This window comes from Paroedura picta, chromosome 10, assembly GCF_049243985.1.
Source record: "Paroedura picta isolate Pp20150507F chromosome 10, Ppicta_v3.0, whole genome shotgun sequence".
In the NCBI taxonomy this organism is placed as follows: Eukaryota; Metazoa; Chordata; class Lepidosauria; order Squamata; family Gekkonidae; genus Paroedura; species Paroedura picta.
Genome location: NC_135378.1, coordinates 46136365 through 46157670, shown reverse-complemented (window position 1 = coordinate 46157670; position 21306 = coordinate 46136365). Strand labels below are relative to the sequence as shown.

The window sequence follows — 21306 nt, the reverse complement described above, 5'->3', positions numbered from 1 at the left end:
TCCACTGAGCACAACAGGGAAAATTAACCATGTAGGGCTTAGCAGTCTTGTGCTCTGTGAGCTTAGGATGGAACACTGTTTAGGATTGCACTGTGAATTAACAGCACTTGCGTGGCTGTGAGGATGTAGTTTTATGTGCATTTGCTTGGAAGGAGGACTTGTTAGAACTGGTGGACCTTACTTCTGAATATAACAGTCGAAGACGAGGTTCACACCAGACTGGTTCTGCCCAAACTGTCATTTGAACTTCAGGACCGAGTGAATGAAGCAGCCATAATATATATTGTTCAGAATGAATGCCCTTGTTACACTGGGCAGGATGCAGGGTTGAGAGCAAATATATATGAGTGTCCCTATTCTTAACAATGATTAGGTTATCTCAAAGCAGAAAGTAAGTAGGGCTGAAACCAGCATGCAGAGCTGAATACATGTTATGTACAGTATAATCATTGTCTTGATGCCTTTAAAAACAAGAAAAGATGCCAAAAATAAAATGATCCCTCAATTGACATCAGTATAAAGGACACACTATTACCACACACTGTGTTTCGCATTATTTAAAATACTGCACAAGGCACAATTTAGTTTTCAAAACCCTGGGAAAAGGCTAAATGTTTCTATCTCCATAATCTTAGTTCTTGGCAAATCTACAGTATATAAAATTCATTACCAATATGATGGGGGTAGTTACTTGCACAAAGCACCTTTGACACAACAGGGGGAATGAGAACAAAGGAGATCAGTATAAACAAGCCTCAGGCCTGGCCAGTATGTCCTAAGTGTTTATTTTACTGACAACAAAATTTGAGACCAATAGCACCTTTAAGACCAATGAAAATTTATTATGTCTGAGATTATATCTCTTATTATGTCTGAGGAAGAGTGCCTGCACTTGAAAGCTCATGCCTTGAATAAATCTTTGTTGGTCTTAAAGGTGCCATTGCACTCAAATTTTGTTGTGCTATTTCAGACCAACACAGCTACCCACTTCCATCTATTTTACTGGCAGGCACTGAATTATATAGAAGCTTTTCTTACAGAAGCAGAGCCTCTCTAGTAGCTTCAGCAAATTAACTTTGACATAGGATGGATCTAGTTTTGTAAGCTGAGATACCAAATGCTGGAAAGCCTTTTATGATAATAGATACAAGACTCTTATATACAAGACTGTACAATGGACCTCTACCTTGCAGTCCAAAGCTCTGCAGGACCCCAGGTGTGCACATTCATTTCAGTGTTTAGAAAGTGTTCCACGTAGACATTCACATTATATGCATGAAACTACCCTGAATTTTATGTGAAAGGAACAGCCCCCACTCACAGATTGCTGGCACAAACTCCTGGGTGCACAGTGAAGCCTCTGTGCATGAAACTGAGTTGCCAGATAACAAGGAGCCACAAACAATTCAATTGGGCTTCAATCAAAAGTCTTAATGGATGCACCAGGAGCTATATAATAGGTTTGGCTACTGTATTACATTAGGGTTTTATATTCCATGATGATGATGAAGTCTGAACATAGTTGATGACCTGATGGTGTAGTTATGCTAATGAATGAAAGGATATAAACAGTATCGGGTCATCAGGAACATACTTTATTCAAAAACCTGTTATTGCTTGTGTAGCCATGTGGCTGCCCATTAGGCTGAGACTCAACCTGTGCACTGATCCAAGGGATGGATTGAAAATTTAACTTCCCCAAAAAACCTCCTGGTGGTCCACTGCTCTGGACAGAGGGACCAACACATGTTTGACAGAGCCATTTGGCCTTGGCATGACCCTGGCTGGCAGGGATGTGGGAGAAGCCCATGCACAAATCTGTTGCGTTCACCACTGCTTGGGTCTGAAGATGAGGGCCAAGTCTGAGGAGGGTAGGGAACAGCTGCTGAGTCCACACCTGTCTTTCCCATAAGCATGCCTCTTTCCCATGACACAATGACAGCAGCCATCATAAACTCTATGCAAGGAGACCATGGCTGGCAAGGAGGCAGTGGCAACCATGGGAAGGGCTTAGGGACTGCTGCCACCTCCTTGGTCTGTCACTGTGGCTGGGCAGCATTACAACACCGAACCGGCCTGATGCATCCTGTGATGCAGCTGGGTCCTGTGTCATGGCAGTCATGCGACACAGGCCATTTGGACTGCCCAACATGCCTCGACTGTGTCAAATGTTGGACCTCAGAAATTAGGACTTTGATGAGGATTACTTGACAATCGATCCTATTTGGGTCTTGTCTTCATTCAAGTTTAGGACGGCGGTAGGATCACTGCCACTGAGCTGATCAGAGTTGCTGTAATATAACTACTTTCAAAGGGTTGTGTCAGGCTAACAACGCAGTCCTAAGCAAAGAGGCACCCTTCTGAGTCCATTGATATCCACTGGCCTGGAGGGCTATGATTCTTTTGAAGATTGCATTGTAAGTCCCATTAAATTAAATGGGAAACTGTCTCTCTAAAATCTATGTAACATGCAGTGTGACATAACCATGCTTAGTTCATAAATCAGTTCTACTTAGCTGTGCCATTTGCCAAACTGTGCTTTGGCTTCCTGCTTTAGTGCTGAAATTCAGCTGGAGTGTGTCCAGAATTCATAATTTTATTTTTATCCTGATGTTCTATGCCATATATTATTTCTACCTTTAAATAATTCCACTGTACACAGCAGTTTGTTTTAATCCATAGGCTTCTAAATAGTGCTTTCTAGACAATCTGTTGCTCCTGGCGTATAGTACTTTTCCAATGCAAAAACAGCTGGCCAGATAGCACCAACCTAATTCTGTACCAGAAGAGATGCTATACTATAGGCTTTAGGGAAGCATTAGGGATTCTTTTTCCCCCTGGGTGGATTTAAGCATTCTTAATGACAGAATGTCCTGTTAAATAAATACAGAATAAATCTGAGCGTAGAAATGTACCAACATGCAAAGCAACAAACTTAAAAAAACACTTGATGGAAGCTGCAAGCAGAAAGAGGTACAACATTCCTTATATTTTAAATCAGATAAACCTGTTTTGGTTTCTACCCACAGCAAAAAGAAAAAAAAGTTGTTACTATATGACCGTGAATTTTACAGTTCCTTATAGGGGCAAAGAGAGAAAGATTCATTTCATGATAAGAGTGTGCTTGTCCTTTCAACTCAGTCCCAATTCAATTATATTTTTTCATCATCCATGTCACTGATTTTTTTAAAGGCAACGGGGCTGGATTGCTTCAGCGAGGTTTTGGAGATGTCCGTGTGCATGGTGGACATGGCTATCGTCTCATAATCGTCATCCCTCACGTTAAAATCGCAGAAGCGAAATAAAACCTGCAAGTCCCTTTGGAAGTTTTTGTTGAGGAACCCGTAAAAAATGGGGTTCACGCAGGTTGAGATCATTGCTGTGAGGTGGCAGATTAAAAACAACAAGTTATGGCTGCAAGTGGCGCCCGGCAGAATTTCGTGATTCCAGTCAAAGACTGTATTAAAGATGGTCAGAGGCAGCCAGCAGACTGCAAAGGCAACCACAATAGACATGAGCATGATGTTGATCCTTTTTGTTTCAGTGGATCGGTATTTATTGTCTCTCATTTTGTCCATCATGTTGCTCCTTCTTTTTAGACGTGTGTATATCTGTGGGAAAACAAAGACATTGAACAACGGTGTGACCTAGAACTGTATCTCCGACCAATATTGTCCTTTGCGGGGGGAAAACGAGAGAAAGAAATCAGACACATCACAAATAAATTCTCACTTACCTTTAAGTAGCAAATAAATATAAAACAAAGAGGTCCCAGGTACTGTATGATCAAGAGAGCTGTGGTATAGGACAGCCTGGCAGTCTCAGAAGGAAATGAATCCAAGCACACATATTTGCCCTGGTATTCCTCTAGGGTGATATTTCTGAATGGCTCGTCAGTGAGTTCGTGATAGACTAGGAAAGGCAAGGAGGAGGCCAGTGCAAGAAGCCAGATGGTAGCAATTCCTATGTAGGCATGTCTGTTGTTTGGTCTCCAGCCGCGGGGGTTGATGATCAGTTGATGGCGCTCAACAGCAATGAGGACCAAAGAGAAAACAGAGACCGTGATGGAGACGCACTGCACAAAAGGATTCAGCTTGCACATGGCCTCTCCAAAAACCCAGTGGTCCATTAAAGTGTACACAAATGTCAAGGGGAGACACATGATAGTAATGAGCAGATCTGAAAAGGAAAGGTTGACGATGAGGATGTTGGTAACATTGCGCATCTCCTTCTGTTTTAAGATGATGACGATCAGGGCCAGGTTTCCAGAAATGCCTAGGAGGATGACAGCCCCATAAGCCAGAGCCAAGGTGAACACCATGGCCAAGGGCACATGACAGTCCTCGAAGTGTGAGAGTCTAGACGTTTCTTCAGAGCCGTTCTGAATGGAATAGTTTCCAGTCAAGGAAAGAAGAGATTTATTCATGGTGGGTTACTCCCCTTCACGGACCACGTTGAGCTGAAGTCTGAAACGGCTGTGGGTTTCTCAGAAACACATTCAAGAGGTCAGATTTTTCTCATTATCCAAACAACAGGATCTCAGCTAAAAACTGCCCCAGAAATGTTCCTGCCATTGATTGGCCTGCACCATCTGAAAAGGTAAAAAAAAAGAAGAAAAAAAAAGGAGGCGCACATTTATTTCTCTGGCTGTTAAGATATGGCAGAAGGCATTTTTCTGGTGTTAAACCCAGAGGACTTCCTTAATCATGGCCTTCAGAGCTGTCCTTCCATTCTTTGTGAGGAATATGCCATTATTCTCAATTACAGAAAGATTTCTGTGACATAGATTACCACTTGCGGATTAAAATATATGGTGGGTGCACTGTATCTATCCCTGAGAGCAGAACCCAAAAATACTAGGGAGGATACTAGGGGCATCAGATTTCACCTCCTGGCTTTCACACAGAAGGTGTATTTATCAGATTTAAAACGTTCCCACTACCCACTTTGCTTTTTCTGAAACCTCTAGAGAAAAGGTTTAATTTTACCTTTTGTACTCCATTTGATCACAACAAGCTAAACATAAAGCGAGTGAGAGGTATCTCACTAGTCCACAGGAATATAAGCAAATTCCCTTCCCATGGACTTTGAAACAATTAAGAAAAAGAGCTGGAGTTTTGTGTACCCTGCTTTTTACTGTCCGAAGGAATCTCAAAGTGGCTTACAGTTGCCTTCCCTACAACAGACCCCTGTGAGGTAGGCAGGACTGAGAAAGCTCTGAGAGAACTCTGACTGGCCCAAGAACACCCAACTGGCTGGAGGAGTGGGGAATCAAGTCCAGTTCTCCAGATTAGAAGCTGCCGCTCTTAACCACTACACCACGCTGGCTCTTGGGTTTAGGATTAGTTTACAAAGAAATCCTGATCTGTTCCAATTGGACTTGCTCTCAAGAAAGGGTACGTGGTCTGAGCTTTAGTGCAGTTTAGCATGGCAAAGGGGATTTGGCATAGCAAATGAAGCACAGAGTTTGCAAGTGGGTTGAGAATGAGAAAATTACACGATTTTCGTTGTGCTGCTCCTAACCACACTCAGGTCTCCTTAAAGTCTGTATGGCACAATTTGAAAAATCACATCATATCACATAAACAGAGAATATCCAAGATTCTCTCTCTCTCTGTGACATACTGTCAAATCACAGCTGACTTATGGTGATCCCAGCAAGGGACTTTCAAGCCAGATGGGCAGCAGAGGTGTTTGCTGTGGTTTGTGTTGCAGAATCTTCCTTGGCGGTTTCCCTTCCCGTTAGTGACCCTGCTTCGCTCCCAAGATCTGATGAGATTAGGCTAAACCATGCTGCCCTCCCTCCCACGCAAGATCTTTGCAGCAGACAAATTCTAACGGTCGAACCAAATATTCACAGAAAAGCAATGAAGCAAAAAGAAGGGACATTTCCCTGGCACATTCAAAACACCGTGCTGTCCTGAGCAGAGTTACACCCTTCTAAATCCTGTGGCACTAAAGAGGTGTCACTCTGCTCACGTCCATCCTGTTATTTGTTCAGAAACAGCCCCGTACAGATACACAGCCAGAAAGCATCCATGCCACTCACTCTTGAAAGGGTTATGCCATTTGCCATAAGAGGGCCAAGTATCAAAGAATGATAAACAACCAATTGCTTATCAAGCAGGCAGACATGAGAGCTCAGTGAGAGACCTGTCCAATTTGCTGGCAAAATGATTTGTTCTCACCTTACCAGAATTCAAAGAACATGGTCAATGTGCCCTCTATGATTCTGCAGTCAAATCACAGGAAGTGTTGTGTGCAGGATGACTGATCTTGCAGTGTCTGGAGCACTTCACCTTACAGGGAAAACATTTAGACGGAAACCTTGTGCATATTCACCCTGCTGGTTCCCATTGCTGTTAACACACAGGACCAGGCTGTCAGTTTCTTGTCTTTTGAGGAACCAAGACAGGCTTACATGTTTTGAGCTAGTTGTGCTGCTATAGACCATCACAGCTGCCCATCTGGAATTATGTTTTGATGTTGTTGTTGTTGTTGTGTTTGTTCATTATAAGGCGATAAAGACAGCACTGTGTTGATTTTTGTATTTTTGTTGCATAGTGTATAAGAATATATTGTTGTGTATAAAAACATTTTCCCATGAAGGCGCAGAACAAGAGGTAATAGTTAATAAGGGGGATTTTCCAGCTCTGACTTTACGGATCCTTCTCATTTCTTTTTCATTAAAATCAACAGGAACCAGTTTCCAACAGGAAACAATGGCTACATAGCTTCTCTCCGTACACCACCACGTTCTTTACCATTGGCTCAAATAAGAAAAGAGCCCAACCACATATCACGATAAAACATTTCAAAATTCAGCAGTTCCCTTGAACTGGCTTCTCGACACTGCAATAATTAGGTTGCAGGAATACCCCTTAGTGAAGTAATATGGTTTGTTGAATCATGCTGGGAGGATGTGGAGTAGACGAGATTTCCCAGATATATCTGGGTTGCCCAAATGGGCCAAATAACACCCATGGCCCATTTCAGCTCAAGAAAATGGTGTTCATGGCAGGAGGAGGAGGAGGAGGTTTCAGCTCTCTGACCATACCATACATGTGATCTGAATCAGGCATTGTCCACATGGGAACTGAGGAGGGCCTACAACTATTTACACACCTCAGACCCAACATGTGTACTCCAGAACATTCAAATGTGTAACCGTGCAGGACTTAATTAAGAAAATTAACTGCTTTGTGGAGTTATAATGGCAACAAAGCCTGAATTCAAACTCCGCTTTTGTGGTAACTGTTGATTCCCTTTGGCTACTTGTTTCTGAATCTCACTGTCCTCTTTCTGCCATGGCCTCTCCTTTCTGGCAAAACTTTTCAACTCTACAAAGGACAAGCAAAGACGCACGGGAGGGAAGTTATTCCAAAGGTTCCTTTCTGCAAGCAGACTCCTTCCTAGTTAATATTCCTATGGGCCCATGGAGGAACGGTAGGGGGCTAAAGACAAATGAGGTCTCCTGATCGCTTTAATCTCAGTCAGAATGGAAGTCTAGCAGAGAAAGGGCAACCTTGCAGAGAGAGAGAGAGAGAGACAGAGAGACAGAGAGAGAGAGAGAGAGAGAGAGAGCAAATCAATATATAGCCGTGGACTTCAAACAGACACAACTGAGCAATCTCCTTTTATACTAAACACAGTTTAGGAAGGGGAAACTGAGAATCAAAGCAAAGCAACTCAGCAATAGTACGGCCCACATAGGTTTCAACCTGCAAGGGCTCCAATATTGTTTGGAATTTTTCCCTGCTTCCACAACACTCAATTGGTGAGTTTATGAAGACCAGGCATGCTCCTTTTCAACAAGAGTACTTGGCTTCTCAGCAGCTTAAACCTGAAACTGGCTCCAGTGGTCCTTGCAGCCCTGGGAATAACTGTGCTGCCTGCACTTTACCCCAACAAAAACCAGGCTTCCTTAAGGGATTGGCTTGCATTTCTTGCAGGCTGAGCCATGTGTGAGAGCTGCAAGTGGGAGGGAGAACATGGGCTTCTTGGGAAGGAATCCCGATCAGAAAGCTTTCCTCCCACCAAGGGCCAGCTGGCTTTTGACCTGGGCAGAAAAGAAGGCCTCTGTGCATGTGTGGCTTTGCATTTGACAGCTGCCCCTCTAAAGGCTCAGGAGCTAAAGCCCAGGTCTTCTGGAGCGAGAACAGCCAAACTCCACAGCTCCTCATTTTGCTGGCCATGGACCGAGCTCCTAACTATCCAGTTTTGTTTAAAGGTACAAGGGGAGGGCTCATAAATGGAGTGAAGACTCAGTTCCTTAACCAGTCAAACCAACAGGCCTGCAAGGATGGCCCAAACCGCTAGGCTGAATCTGCCAGGGTGGCCCTATTCACCCCCAAGACCTTCCTCTGGACTCCCTTACTTCTCCGCAAACAACTGCAGGGTCAGACTCAGTTGCTGCCAACTGAACTATTGTCCCTTGGAAGAAGCCCCATGTTAGCTGCAGGGCAGGTACCTCTGAGATCCAAGGTCCACTGGCATCAGAAGTAAACGTGCACGTGGATGGCATTTATAGCAGTGTTGGCTGTGGGCATCTCACTGGGGCTGGCTGTGGGCATCTCAGGCTGCCACCCTAGGCACACTGCCCAGGAAAGAAGCTGTTGAATAGAGTGGGGCTGCATAGGCTGGCTCTGCCAGATTTGGCAGCTGGCAAGCTAGGCCATCTTGCAGTGTGGCTGATGGCCTCAAACGCTGGCAGGGCCTCCTTCAGAGTGGCCTCCTTAGCAGGTGACGGTTCACACACACACACTCACATAGGTCTGCTTTGGACCTTCTCTCTCATCTTATATCCGCCCCCCCCCCCCGCACCTAGTGGAATCTAAGGCGGCCAAGCAAATGCCACATTGGGAAAAATACACCACTGCCCCCCCCCCCCGTTTTCAAGGCCCGGGTCTCCTTTTGCCCCTCCCCCGCGGGCATGCGTTCCGACCAGCAGCGCCGCCAGTTCTCTTCTGGGATCGGGAAGGAGACCTTTCCAACCCCAGCCGCTGGGGAGCGGGTCGCGTGTGAACAACCACTCCGGTTCGGTGCTGGCAGCCCAGGCAAGGGTCAGCGGGAGGGGGCGGCCGGCTGCGCCTCCTCTCCGGAGGAAACCCCTGCCCCTCGCCTCGCCTCGCCTCGCCTCGCCTCATGTCTCCCCCGACCTAAGCCCTGGGCGGCGGGAATGGGCTGCGGACCCCGCTTCTCTCCCCCCACCGCGCGCCCCGCGCCCGCCTCTCCCCCGGGGTCCCGCTCCCGCACGCTGGGAGAAGCGCGTGAAACTGACCCGCCGTCCGGCCGCGCTCCTCCTGCCTCCCCGACGGCGAGCTGTCTTCCCGGGCGGCGAAGGCGCTCCTGCCCCGGCGCCCTTCGGGGACCCGCCGCGCTAGAGCTGCTGGTTCGTTCCCGGGGTCCCGAGGCGGCCGCTCGCTCTGCCCGCCTCCGTCCCCCCCGAGGCTCGGTGCCGAAGTTTGCGGCCGTCCAAAGGCGGGCAACTACAGCGACCCCACAACTACTGTCGAAGCGGAGCCTCCCCGGACTTACGAAACACGGGCCGACACGTGCCAGGGTTGGCGGCGCGCTCTTCGCCAGCGAGCCGCCCGTCACACTGCCGGGCCACCCAGGCGCTAAAACACGCCGCCGCCCTTCCCAAATTAAGCGGAGCGCAAGAACGGGAAGCGACCGTGGCGGATTCTCTCACCTGCAGATGGCTTCGCTCCGGCTCCTGCTGAAGCAGGAGGGCGGGTCACTGAAGGGGAGCGAGGCGAAAGAGGGCAGATCCGTTGGCATTTGCCCACCACTGATCCGCGGAGATTGGGGAAGAGGCGTCCCCCTTAAAGCTGAACTCCACCTTATCCAATATCACATGATGGTGTGCCGTGCTCAATATGAGGATCCAGGCGCACGCACATCACCGTTCAACTCCACATCTGGAGGTGGGTTGCCTAGTAATTCTGAAATAAATGTAATCAAGTGTTGAAGCTGCTGGAGAGAGGGGGACGCTCCGAGCTAATCTCTCAGGAGTGGGAGACCGGTCCCAAAAGCTCTTTACGATCTGGGTTTTGTGGGCAAAGTGACTTAAAAGTCAGCGCCACCTCGTGGCCGCAATGCCTCCCTGCCGTGCCATCCTAGCGACAGGCGGTTATGTAAAAGGGTCATTACCAGAGTGCTTCTTGCTTACACGAGGCTGGGAATGGTAACTTCAGTTAGTATTGGAAGGGATGCCTAAGGGTCTGCTGTTCTGATCTCGGTTCACATGCAGACAGATGCTGCTGCCCCCACCCCTAGACAGAGCTAGGATTCAAGATCCCACCTCTCCCAGGGGAATGAGTGTCCCTTCTGCCATGTAAGGTAGCCTTATGCAAGCCATCCACCTTCAGTCTCAGCTCCCGTCTGTAATACAGGGATTTAAAAAGGTGTGATAAGAAGTGCCAGTTTGGCCCCTGCTGCTTCCCTGGAAAGCAGGGCTGGATCTGTACTGGGCGTTTTATCCCCGGTGACCCCAAATTTTAAAAAGTCATCTACACGTTATTCAATTTCCATTCTGATATTTAGTGCTTTAAATTTGCCCTCTGTAATGTCTATGATTGATCCGCGGTAATACTACCTTTCCCCCCCCCGCGATATCCAGGAGTGGATATAGCTCACTATATTTGATAAAACCGCTCTGAAAGCCCCAGTATTAAGTGTAGATCTCTGCGTTTTGCCAGATTAACTTCCTCCCCCACACCTCCAATGCTGATGTAAGTGAAGCAGTCCGTTGCTGATTGGTCTGGGCGTCAGTTCAAAGACTGACTGGTTCCGAGTTGACATTCCCCTGCAAGGCTTATTTTTGCCTTCATTTCTAAAGTGGCTGTGCTCTATGCGCCAAGATTTGCCTTTCGGGTTGTCCCTCCCCTTGTTCCCCATCCTCATTCTCCCCTCCCCCCCTCTAGCTTTGGCATTAGAACGGTAGGAAATAAACCCCTCTCCAGCCTTGTATTCCTTCAATGCCAGCTGGACCTTCAGGACCATCGCTTCCCTCCTCATTGAGCTTCCCCAATCAAGCGGGGAGGAGAGAGCAGCCACACACAAGTGTAGAATGCAGTCTGTTTCAATTTGGGGGAAAGGGAGGAGGAAGACCTGTATCTGAATTCAGCAGGATCAACAAGGGGGGGGGGGGTGGGGAGTAAGTGCCGAACCAGCCCAGGCCTGGAAGAGCTTTAAATCCTCACTTCAGGGAGGGAGGGGAAAGCGGACCCTGCCCTCACCCCACATTTTTCTGCCACAAGCAATTTTTAAAAGCTGCTTTTCTTATCACAGGGATTACTTGCAGCCTTGGAGCCTCATCTGGGGAAAAATACCTCTGGAAAGCAATTGTGAGTAGGAGGGTAGGGTGTGTATGTTGACAGCATTCATGCTCCATCTTCCTCAAGAACGGGGGAGGGCGTGGCTTATACAGAAACTGTCTACCGATTTTATTGTCTACTCTTAACCGGCAGCAACGTTTCAAGTTCTCAGGCAGCTCTGCCTCTGGATCCCTGTTTAACTGCAGAATTGCTATTGAGTTATGCCTCCTTCCTTGCCCCATGTGGGGGAGCATAGCTTCTAAATTCTCCTTCTTGGGGTTCACACTGTTAAAGTCTTCCACGTGGTGGTGCACATATTGTTTCAAAGAGAAAAGCTAGGATGAACTGGACTGGGCGGTAGCTTCAGGAAACAAGCAGCCATTTTCTGTCATGGTGACTTCTGGGAAAGGCACAGCCATGAGGGCTGCTAGCTCACTACTCGTACAGCCCAAGTAATGCTGAGTTTTCAAACAATGCTGTGTGGGGGTGCTGTGGGATTATACAAAGGAAATCTAGCAGCACAGCAAACTAGTCCTTGACTGGAGACACAGCAAAGAGACACTCCCCCACCCTGTTAAACACCCAGTGAACAGAAAGGAAAAGAGACATTTTGTTACAAAGCTTAATGCAGCAGTAATGTAAGGCGCTGCCTGAAAATACAGGCTCCAAACCTCAGTTCTTACACACACAGAGCAAAAGTGTCATTATTGCAGGCTGTTATTTCAGAGCTACAAGACTGAAGCATTAGGAAATTACTTTTAAACATCTATTGGGCCCTCCAGAACCCCCTCCTTTCAGATATGCCCACGGTCACAATTCCAATCCAACCACTCCTTTGGGCATGGTCAGAATGTTCGTGGTTAAATAGTAAATTCTTCTTTACTAACTGAGTTTTAATATTATTGATGTTGGTGCCTTTAAGATTGTTGCAGTTGCTGAGTTTATGCATACTTGTCATATTGGATTTCATGTTCCCTGTGGACCACCCTGAACCGCAAAAGAGGCCAATAGAAAAATGCTATGCACTGCAATCAATCAGTCAGTCATCAGTCAATCAAATCTAACAGGAATACACCATGCCTAATACCTGCTACAGTCAACCTGAGCCAAGGGCTCATAATAAATTGCTGAAGGAATACTGTTAATAACCATCAGCCCTACTAAACTGACAGGGATGCAATCCATCTGGGAAAGAGCATTGATAGAACAATTCCCCAATAAGGAAAGAAAATGACACATTGACTGCAGCATATGAAGTATATTTAAGTTAAACCCCTGAATTTACCAGAGAATTGATTCCAGTGTTCATTTACAAAGGATGACATTTCAGAGATGTGAACCGGAATCCCCTCTCAGATTTTAGCAGATTCAGCTTTTCTCACCCTTGCACGAGAAGCTGCATATACCAAAATTCTTTCTGCTGGAATCCCAGAGTCCTTGTCATGAATTTAGGGTTACTTATACCATTGTTCCCAATTCAGAGTGTAGATGTGAGTAACTGTAGTTCAGAATTTAATGCACTGGCACTTAGTATGTTATTCTTAATATTTACCTGAACTGATAACTGTGTGAAACTGCAGTATCTTTATTCCATTTTCAAGTACTACTTGCTGATGGGTTGGGTTTTTCCCACTCCCTTATCCTTCCAAGCAATGAGGTTGCAGTCTGATTCTATGCCTGTTTACTACAAAGTGAATTTTATTGACTTCCAAGGAACTCATCCCCAAGTAAGGGTGCATGAAATAGCATTCTTAATTAAACCAGGCTTTGAAATCCCTGCTAAAATGTGTCAAGTAAGTAATAAAATAACCACACAGGAATATATAATTAGAAGGATCAAATGGATCAAGAAAGTATTGCTCTTCCCTAGGCATTAAGGAACACTGAGCTAGTCTTGCAATTATTGTCTTTCATGCATAAAAGAAATTCCTTAGCGATGTTCTTTGTACTTCTAAAACTTCCCCCATAGTACTCCATCAGGCTCCAGTCTACTGATTTGTCAATTTCAGCAGGGAAAATATATTGAGTTTGGCATTTCACCAAGCAAGTACAATATCTGAAACACTTTAGACAAATTGTGGGGTTTAACAAGAAGGCAATTCAAAACTTAAGTCAAGAGGTTTTCATTTTTCAAAGCATTTCTGTAGTTGATGCTGTGAACAATGTGCTCTACAGAGCTTGTATTGGGGACACATGTGTATTGCATCACAGTGGAACACTACATTGCTAGGAGAGGACTGTCTGTGTACCAGTTGCACTAACACTAGCTGAACATGAGTTGGGCCCTCTGGAATGACCTCTTGAAAGCTGCAGCAGTATGCAAGGAGAAGGCCCACAAAGTCTGATCCTGACCATTAGCCGCTGGATTGCATTGTACTACTACAGAAGCCATTTTCTTTGCATAGCACTTGTAGAGCATTTCACCTCCAGTTCCACGCACTGAGTGTAGATCTGCACTAATTATTAATTCCCAAATTTATAGCATGTGGAATAGACAATGGTAAAAGTGTATACTTTTTTCAAACCAGCCATTTTTAACTAAGGCTACAGTCAAGCAGGGAAGTGAGTAAAATGCATTTAGGTACATAGCAGGGGGGAAGAATGGAAAAATAGCAGCAAGTATCCAAAGCTGTACAGAATACTAATCTAGCTCTCTCCTATCCAGCCACCTGGTAATGCATATGTGTGTGTGGAGTGCTGTTAAGTTGCAACCAATACATGCCAACCCTGTAGGGTTTCCAGGCAAGAGCTAAGAGAGGTAGTTGGCCATTGCCTGCCTCTACATAGTCATCCTAGAATTCCTTGATGGTCTCTACCCAAATACGAACAAGGTTGGACCTACTTAGCTTCTGAGATCTCATGAAACTGGGCTAGCCTGGGCCTTAGGTCAAGGCATAGATGCCTCTCTTTTTACCATAGAATGCTCCCTAGGAGAAGCAGTCAACAAACTGATTGAACAGCAAGGGGGCTGAAGTTCTTTTTCTTGGAAACAAGAGGTTTCATAATGTATGACTAAATGACTTTGGGCTTGGAGATACTTCAGTAGTAATTGCATATGAAGAGTTCTCTTTTTCTGAAGAATTTGCAAGTGTGTGGGGGTGAAGGATGTATAAATTGTGATGAGTTTAAGGTATACTGAGAAATGCCAGGAAAGCCTAGTAATACTCTCCCAACACCTTGCTCTCCGTTTTTTTTTCTCCTGGTTTGGCAGACTAACTTGGTTTGCACAGTGCCTGCAACAATCAGAAAAAGAGCTGCTGATGGCCTTGAACAGGAGAGAACATACAGCACCTAGGGAAGCCTGTCAGGCACATGTGGCACTGTGTCGGCAGGGTGGGAAATGTCTAAGTAGCACTGAGAAACCCACCAAGTCTAGCTTCCAATACACGTAGCAGGAGACCACTGAGACTAGGTGTACAGCGCCTAGACATGGGGATTCCGCACATGCTAAATAATGCAGCTTCAATCTACTTCAGCAACTGTTTACAATCATATTTAGTCATTTCACACAGCAAAATCCAGTTGTGTAGTCTATTGAAAGTGCATTATTTAGCATGTGTGAAAATGGCCAGCATGTTGAAGTGGGTTAATGGTGTACCCTGGGGCAGGACTTCTGGGGTAGGCAGAGGATTGAGACCTGTGTTATTGTTACCACATGGTTAGGGCAGTTGCTACAACCAGATGGTCTCTTGTGTGGTCCTTACCCTCAAACCTTGCCAATACGGAATGACTCCTCTCCTCAGCCTACTCTGGCCAGGCATACTGACCCCACTGCAAGCAAGTTACCTTTCCTTCCATGAATGTTTTCTATGTATTCTTTATATCAAGGCATGGAGTCTAAATCTTACCTTTTGAACAACAGAGACATAAAAAGATATCTGGCAATTTAAGACTGCTTTAATTTACAGTATTCACTCAAATACAAGATTTCTTTTCCCCAGGAAAAAAAGAGAGTGGGTTACAGTTACTTAGTAACAGCCAGGTCCAAAGACGACAACAAACCTTTTTGCTTACAACTTTTTAAATTGAGAGGTCATCTTATATTCAGGGTCATCTTCCTTCTCAGTAAATATGGGTAATGAGGATTCATTTTATTCATACATGTTGAAAACAACTGTACACATTATTTGTAGGGTTTTAAAATAAAATCATTTCTTTATTGAAATAATTTTTAGCTGTGTCACATGCAATAGCAACTGGGGTCCAAAGAGCTAAGTACTCTCGTTTTAACTTAACTGCAGGGTGGGAACAGAGTGGAATAGGACTGCTCCAGCCTGTTTCTGGTCTGTGTGGAAGGGTGGGGGAGGGGCAGAGTGGTATTGGCCTGCCCTGGCGCTGTTTATGCAGGCTCCCTTTGGTGAAGAAGAACAAACTGGTAGCCAACCAACAAGGCAGGTATGGTTCTGTTCATAAAGCATCTGAAAATATCTGTGCCGTGGGAGCAGCCTGGTGACATCACATCTGGTGGGGATGTCTGCATGATAACAATTCTGATGACATGTGACTTCTGGGAGTGGGCAGGAGGGTGTGGCCTGGACATCACTTCCAGGGTTTCTTGAAGCCTGTTGAATGGCCTAGTCAGACAGAACTGGCACAGATCAATAGTTGTTTTAAAAAAATTATTAGAAGCTTAACATGGGTAATCTAAATTTAAACATTGATTTAATCTTTCAGATAGGGTGTTGGAAACCTAGCAAACAAAAACAAATCAATTCATTTAAACCATGATGCCATTAAAACATGCTCCCTAAAGCGGGGTTCGCATACCATCTGATTCTGTCTTTTGTTCACAGCATTTTCTTAAGTAGACCAAAGGAGAGTAATTTAAAAACAACTTCCCCCCCTTAAAAAAACAACCTCCTGTTTATACTGCACTGGCTAGGGAATAAAATGTTTCCTCGCAAATGTTCTGCTTTGGCAGAAATTGAATAGCGGTCACGCAACATATACTCCAAAGTTCAGATTCAGTTCAGGATGAAATATTCAGAAGTCCCATGAGTGGCCATTCGAGAGGAGGGAAGCATTTTTTGTATTACTAATTTTTGGAGAGTTGACCTTTGAAAAAAAAGATTTTTCACACTCCTGCCTGCATGGCACCTTTGGTAATGTCATGATTTTTTTGTTTTGGCAGAACTCAGAAAATGCTCGTTTTTGATGGTTTATGGGGGACAACTGAATAAAGCCCATTGTCGCAGTCATGCAGATTCACAGTTCCTAGGACTGGCTTCAGCTAAAAGGACTCTTTTCCTTATATTATTGTGGCTGAGCTGCATTCGGAGAGAGCTCTGATTCAGATCCCATCTCTGCATGGAACTCTCTAGTGCTACAATCCTAGGGAGTGTAAAGTGCCATCAAGTTGCAGCTGACTTATAGTGACACCCCCCTCCCCCCGGGTTTTCAAGGCAAGGCACACTCAGAGATGGTTTGCCATTGCCTGTGTAGCAACCCTGGACTTCCCTGGCGGTCCCCCATCCAAGTACTAACTAGCTCCTGAGATGTGATGAGTCTGGGCCAACCAGGTCAGGGAGCATAACATCCTTCTACATCCATTGAACTAAGTGTGCAACTCTCCTTAGGAGGACTTAGGGATAACCTCAGCCTGCAATATTGGAGTAATAACACTGGATTCCTTCCTGAGAATGTACTAAGGATTGTGGGTGCAAGTACTGCACAAAGGCTAAATGTCAGAGCTTTTTAAACCCACAATTTATGTTGTTCTTGGTCATTTTCCTTTATTTATTTATTTACATTTATATACCGCCCTCCCTGAAGGCTCAGGGCGGTTTACATAGAACTGAAAACTATACAGGAAACATTACATATAACTAACTATAACATTAATATTATTAACTGATAATAATACAGTTATTCAGTAACTGTATAACATTAAACAATAATAATATAAACAAACGGGTCCAGGAGTCTTGTTGGATTTCTGGAGAGGGGAGAGGGAGAGGGGGGGTAGGGGCCCTGCTGACGTTGTTGATTGATTGTGCCTGGCCTCAGTCAAATGCCTGGTGGAGGAGCTCCCTTTTGCAGGCCCTGCAGAACTGCTTTAGTTCCATCAGGGCCCTGATCTCTTCTGAGAGTTCATTCCACCAGGTGGGGGCCAGGAAACAGAAGGCTGTAGTCCTAGTCGAGGCCAGGTGGACTTCTTTAGGGCCAGGGACATTAGCCGGTTGGTGGTGGCGGAGCATAGAGCTCTTTGAGGGGCATAGGCAGGGAGGCGGCCCCTCAGGTACACTGGGCCCTGACCGCATATAGCCTGGAAGCTATAGCCTGATCCAGAATTCAACTGGCAACCACTGCAGTTGATGGAGGATGAGCCAGATGTGGGATCTCCATGGTGTTGCTGTGAGGATCTGGCCATTGCATTTTGGACCAACTGTAGTTTCTGGGTCAAGGCTAAGGGCAGGCCTGCGTAGAGCGAGTTACAGAAATCCAGTCTGGAGGTGACTGTCATGTAGATCACTGTGGCTAGGTGTTCTGGGGCCAGGTAGGGCACTAGTAGCTTGGCGGAGCTGGTAAAATGCCAGCCGAGCTACCTTTGTGACCTGAGCTTCCATTCTGGGGGAAGCATCCAGGAGCATGCCCAGGTTCCTAGCAGAGTGAGCGCTTCCTCACATGTGCCCTTCTTACCCAGCCACAGGACCTCCGTCTTCTACATGCTACCACTAAAGAAGCCTAATGGAGAAAGAGAATTGCTGAGTAATATTAGCCTGTTTTCCAAACATGCAGATACCATTGAATAAAGCCCCCTGTCATATCAGTAGGCTTTCTCCCACAGGACAAATAACAGTTAGAGGTAAGGAACAGCACAGGTGGATGGATTAACCCCCCTGATATGTGTCAGCCTCCTGCAGCTGCTTTTTTTTACTGTTGAAAAAAAAAATGGGAAAGTTTGATCATAACCTAATATTTGGATCTCCTCCCCGCCTCAAATGTATTTTAGGTAATTTAGATTCAGTCCTTCCACTTAAAGGAACTCACAGTTCTAAAAACCTGTAGAAACCTCAGTGCAAGGAATTGATCAGAACAGCAGTGGAGCAGAATCCCTGCCAAATTAATGTGTTTTCAAGCTGTGCCAAAAGGGAGTAGGCCAGGCACAACTTTTATGGTAGGGAATTCTACAATCTGAGGCCGACACCATTAAAGGTTCTGTGAAGACTGGCTGCAAAGCATTCGAGTAGGGTCTATCAGATTTGATACCCATTGAAACTGATGGGCAGTTTTTAAGAGTAATCACGTTAATCATGTTATAGTCCAATTCTGATGTTATGAATAGTAGTTGTCACACCAACTTGCTCCCATAGTGAGCTGACGCACAATTATGCTGGGGTGGGGAGCATGAGAAGATGACTGCCACCTGTTTGTAAGTTTCAGGCTGAACATGTGTCTCCCTCCTGTTGTGGTTACTAAAAGGTTATGAAAAGACAGACGAATGAGTCCTTAGGCTTGTGGCTCTTAGCCCTTTGCTCATGACAAAAATCCTGCCAAAAATGGGTTAAGAGGGTCCCTTTTCACTTATAATCATCCACTATTAACAGAGAGCTTTTCCTGTCTTCACTGTCAGGACTCAACTCTGGACTATAAAATAATAGTCTAGAGAGGATTTCTAAACATGTGAATGCTGCATTTTCCTGTCTGCTAGTTACTACACCTGTCTGCACTTCTAATGGTATCTTGACATCAGATGAAGAGTCTGATTTGGCTTGTGTTCTTCTTGAGAAGATGACAACAAACAAAGAAGTCTTCAAACAAGATGAATAGCCTGTATTGATATCACATTTGCTGAATAATCTTTCTCAGTATAAAAATGCACTGAAAAAAATGGATGTGAAAGTCACAACAATTTACAGAAGGTTTTACAAGGACATAGTTTTTTTTATCTCACTATTCATGCTAACCTTGTTCAACTTGTGTATCCATATTTCTCACAATTTATTTTATTTGTGACTGTAAGGTAATGGCAATGTAATGGAATTTTGAATTTGACTCCCTGGCCTTGGGATAGATAGTTACCAGAAATTCCCTTGCAGAAATGTTTCACAGTTGTATGGAGACAGATGGGGCAAGAAGCATATGATGAGACCCTTTGATCACCGACAACAGGCAGTTTGGTTTCTCCTTGTGTTTTTGTAAACTACACTGAATTCCAGGGGACTGATTGGCTATTTTGACAAAGGATTATCATTGGCTGTATTTGGTTGTGTGACACAGTCTACTAATGTAACAGAATTGATTTTTCCTATATATTCCCTTTCATAGAAGGAGTTCATAGTCTGACAAAGAGTGCTTGCACTTGAACGCTCACATCCTGAATAAATCTTTGTTGGTCCTAACGGAGCTACTGGACTCTGATTTTATTGTGATGTTTTCCTATATGCTGAAGTAGAAGTATAATGACATAAGGATACCCTTGATGGATCAGACCAATGGTTCCTCTAGTCAACAGCTAGGTTACAGAAAGACAAAATAAAATACTTCTTTTCTCCAAGAGTAATTAACCTGTGGGACTCACTGCTTAAGAATGTATCTTGGGAACCATTTTAATGTAGAAGGGAGTTAGACAAATTCATAGAGGATGCATCCCTCAAATTACTATGAATCACAATGGCTAAATGGGACCACCATATTCAGAGGCAGTCACCCACTGAATGCCATTGCTGTGGGCAGTAAATGGGGGAGACTTTGGTCTCAGTGCACAAGTATCTGGTTGGCTACAGTGTGAGAAAAAATGGACTGGGTTCACCCTTTTAGCAGCTCTTCCATTTTTAATCAGCAACAGATACTGGCAACAGCCTGCCCCCACTCTTATTGTTGCCCCCTGCTGTTCATAGCCTACTGCCTCTGAACATGGAGGCTCTATTTAGCCATCATAGCTAGCAGTCGTTGATAGGTCTGCCCTCTACAAATCTGTATAATCCCCTTTATGCTATCTACACCAATGGGATCCATCACATGTTCTGTTGGATAATCACACACTGCGTGAAAAAGTGCTTAGTTTTGCCTCTTCTGAATTTACTGTCAAGTATAAATATCATGGAAGATGGAGCAATATTTACCTTGGACCACTTTCTGAACAACCTGCACAATTCTGTTAGCTGTCATGTCATGCATTCCTTAAATCATCTTTTCACATATATAATATGATTTTTTTTCTTCACACATCTATGTATATTCAAAGTAGCCAAAGCACTGTTTCACATTTGATAGACTGGGAGTATTTCTGCTGTCTCTGCTGTGTTATGACCCCTTTGCATTGATGCACTCATTTATTTTCATAGTACTCCACAGACACAATCTCAGGAATCCTTAAAAGTTACTGAAAATGGGATGGATGTGGAATGTTGTGGTCTAGCCCGATCTCCCCAGTTCTTGAAAGCTAAGCAGGATTGGTGCCTGGATGGGAGACCACCGAGGGAGCCTCTACAGCAAACCATCTCTGCTGCTCACTTGCCTTGAAAGCTCCTTGCTGGGGTCAATATAAACCAGTTGTGACTTGATGGCACGTTCCACAGATTGAAGAGATGATCAGTGTACACAGCCACAGTGTGAAAGAGATGCAGTTTAAAATGCCCTTCGCTAGACATCCTGAGGCCTGCCCTACACATTCATCAAGATGAAAGGGAACGAGGCTGCAGAGTCTGGAGCTGGTGGCATGAGCCCTATCATTTCAGACTGCAGATGAGGGAATCACACATTTAAAGTGCTCCTCTGTGTAAAAGGAGCTAAGTAGACAAAGACTACATCAGGCAACTGTCTTGGTTAGACCCTGCCACCTCCCCCACACCTCCAATAGACACATTTCTTTTAATTGCAGGAAGGCAATTAAAGAAGGCATTAAAAATCGCATCCCTGCTTTCAGCCCTGAAGTGATACAGTCTGCTCTACCAAAGCTCTTCTTCATGTACTGCTCGAATGCATAACACACACAGTAATGCTCGAAGGATCAGGCAATTGTTTCAATGTTAAGCACATCCAA

General features: G+C 45.0%; 1 protein-coding gene and 1 long non-coding RNA gene across 3 annotated transcripts; one reads left to right on the top strand and one right to left on the bottom strand.

The window, feature by feature from the left end:
- Nucleotides 1–1579: 1579 nt before the first annotated feature.
- On the bottom strand, nucleotides 1580–10040 carry NPY1R (neuropeptide Y receptor Y1). 2 transcript variants are annotated; one of them, XM_077299977.1, is made up of 3 exons: nucleotides 9695–10040; nucleotides 3737–4591; nucleotides 1580–3611 (listed from the first exon to the last, which is right to left on the bottom strand). In XM_077299977.1, the coding sequence occupies exons 2-3, from the start codon at nucleotides 4424–4426 to the stop codon at nucleotides 3153–3155; spliced, it is 1149 nt and encodes a 382-aa protein (XP_077156092.1). In that variant the 5' UTR covers nucleotides 4427–4591; nucleotides 9695–10040; the 3' UTR covers nucleotides 1580–3152. The 2 variants fall into 2 exon arrangements, with proteins under 2 accessions (XP_077156092.1, XP_077156093.1); XM_077299978.1 differs by lacking the exon at nucleotides 9695–10040 and adding an exon at nucleotides 9281–9663.
- On the top strand, nucleotides 9802–18998 carry LOC143818992 (uncharacterized). Its single transcript, XR_013224721.1, has 3 exons — nucleotides 9802–9929; nucleotides 11296–11351; nucleotides 18973–18998. It is a non-coding gene; the product is annotated as an uncharacterized LOC143818992 (long non-coding RNA).
- Nucleotides 18999–21306: the final 2308 nt, after the last annotated feature.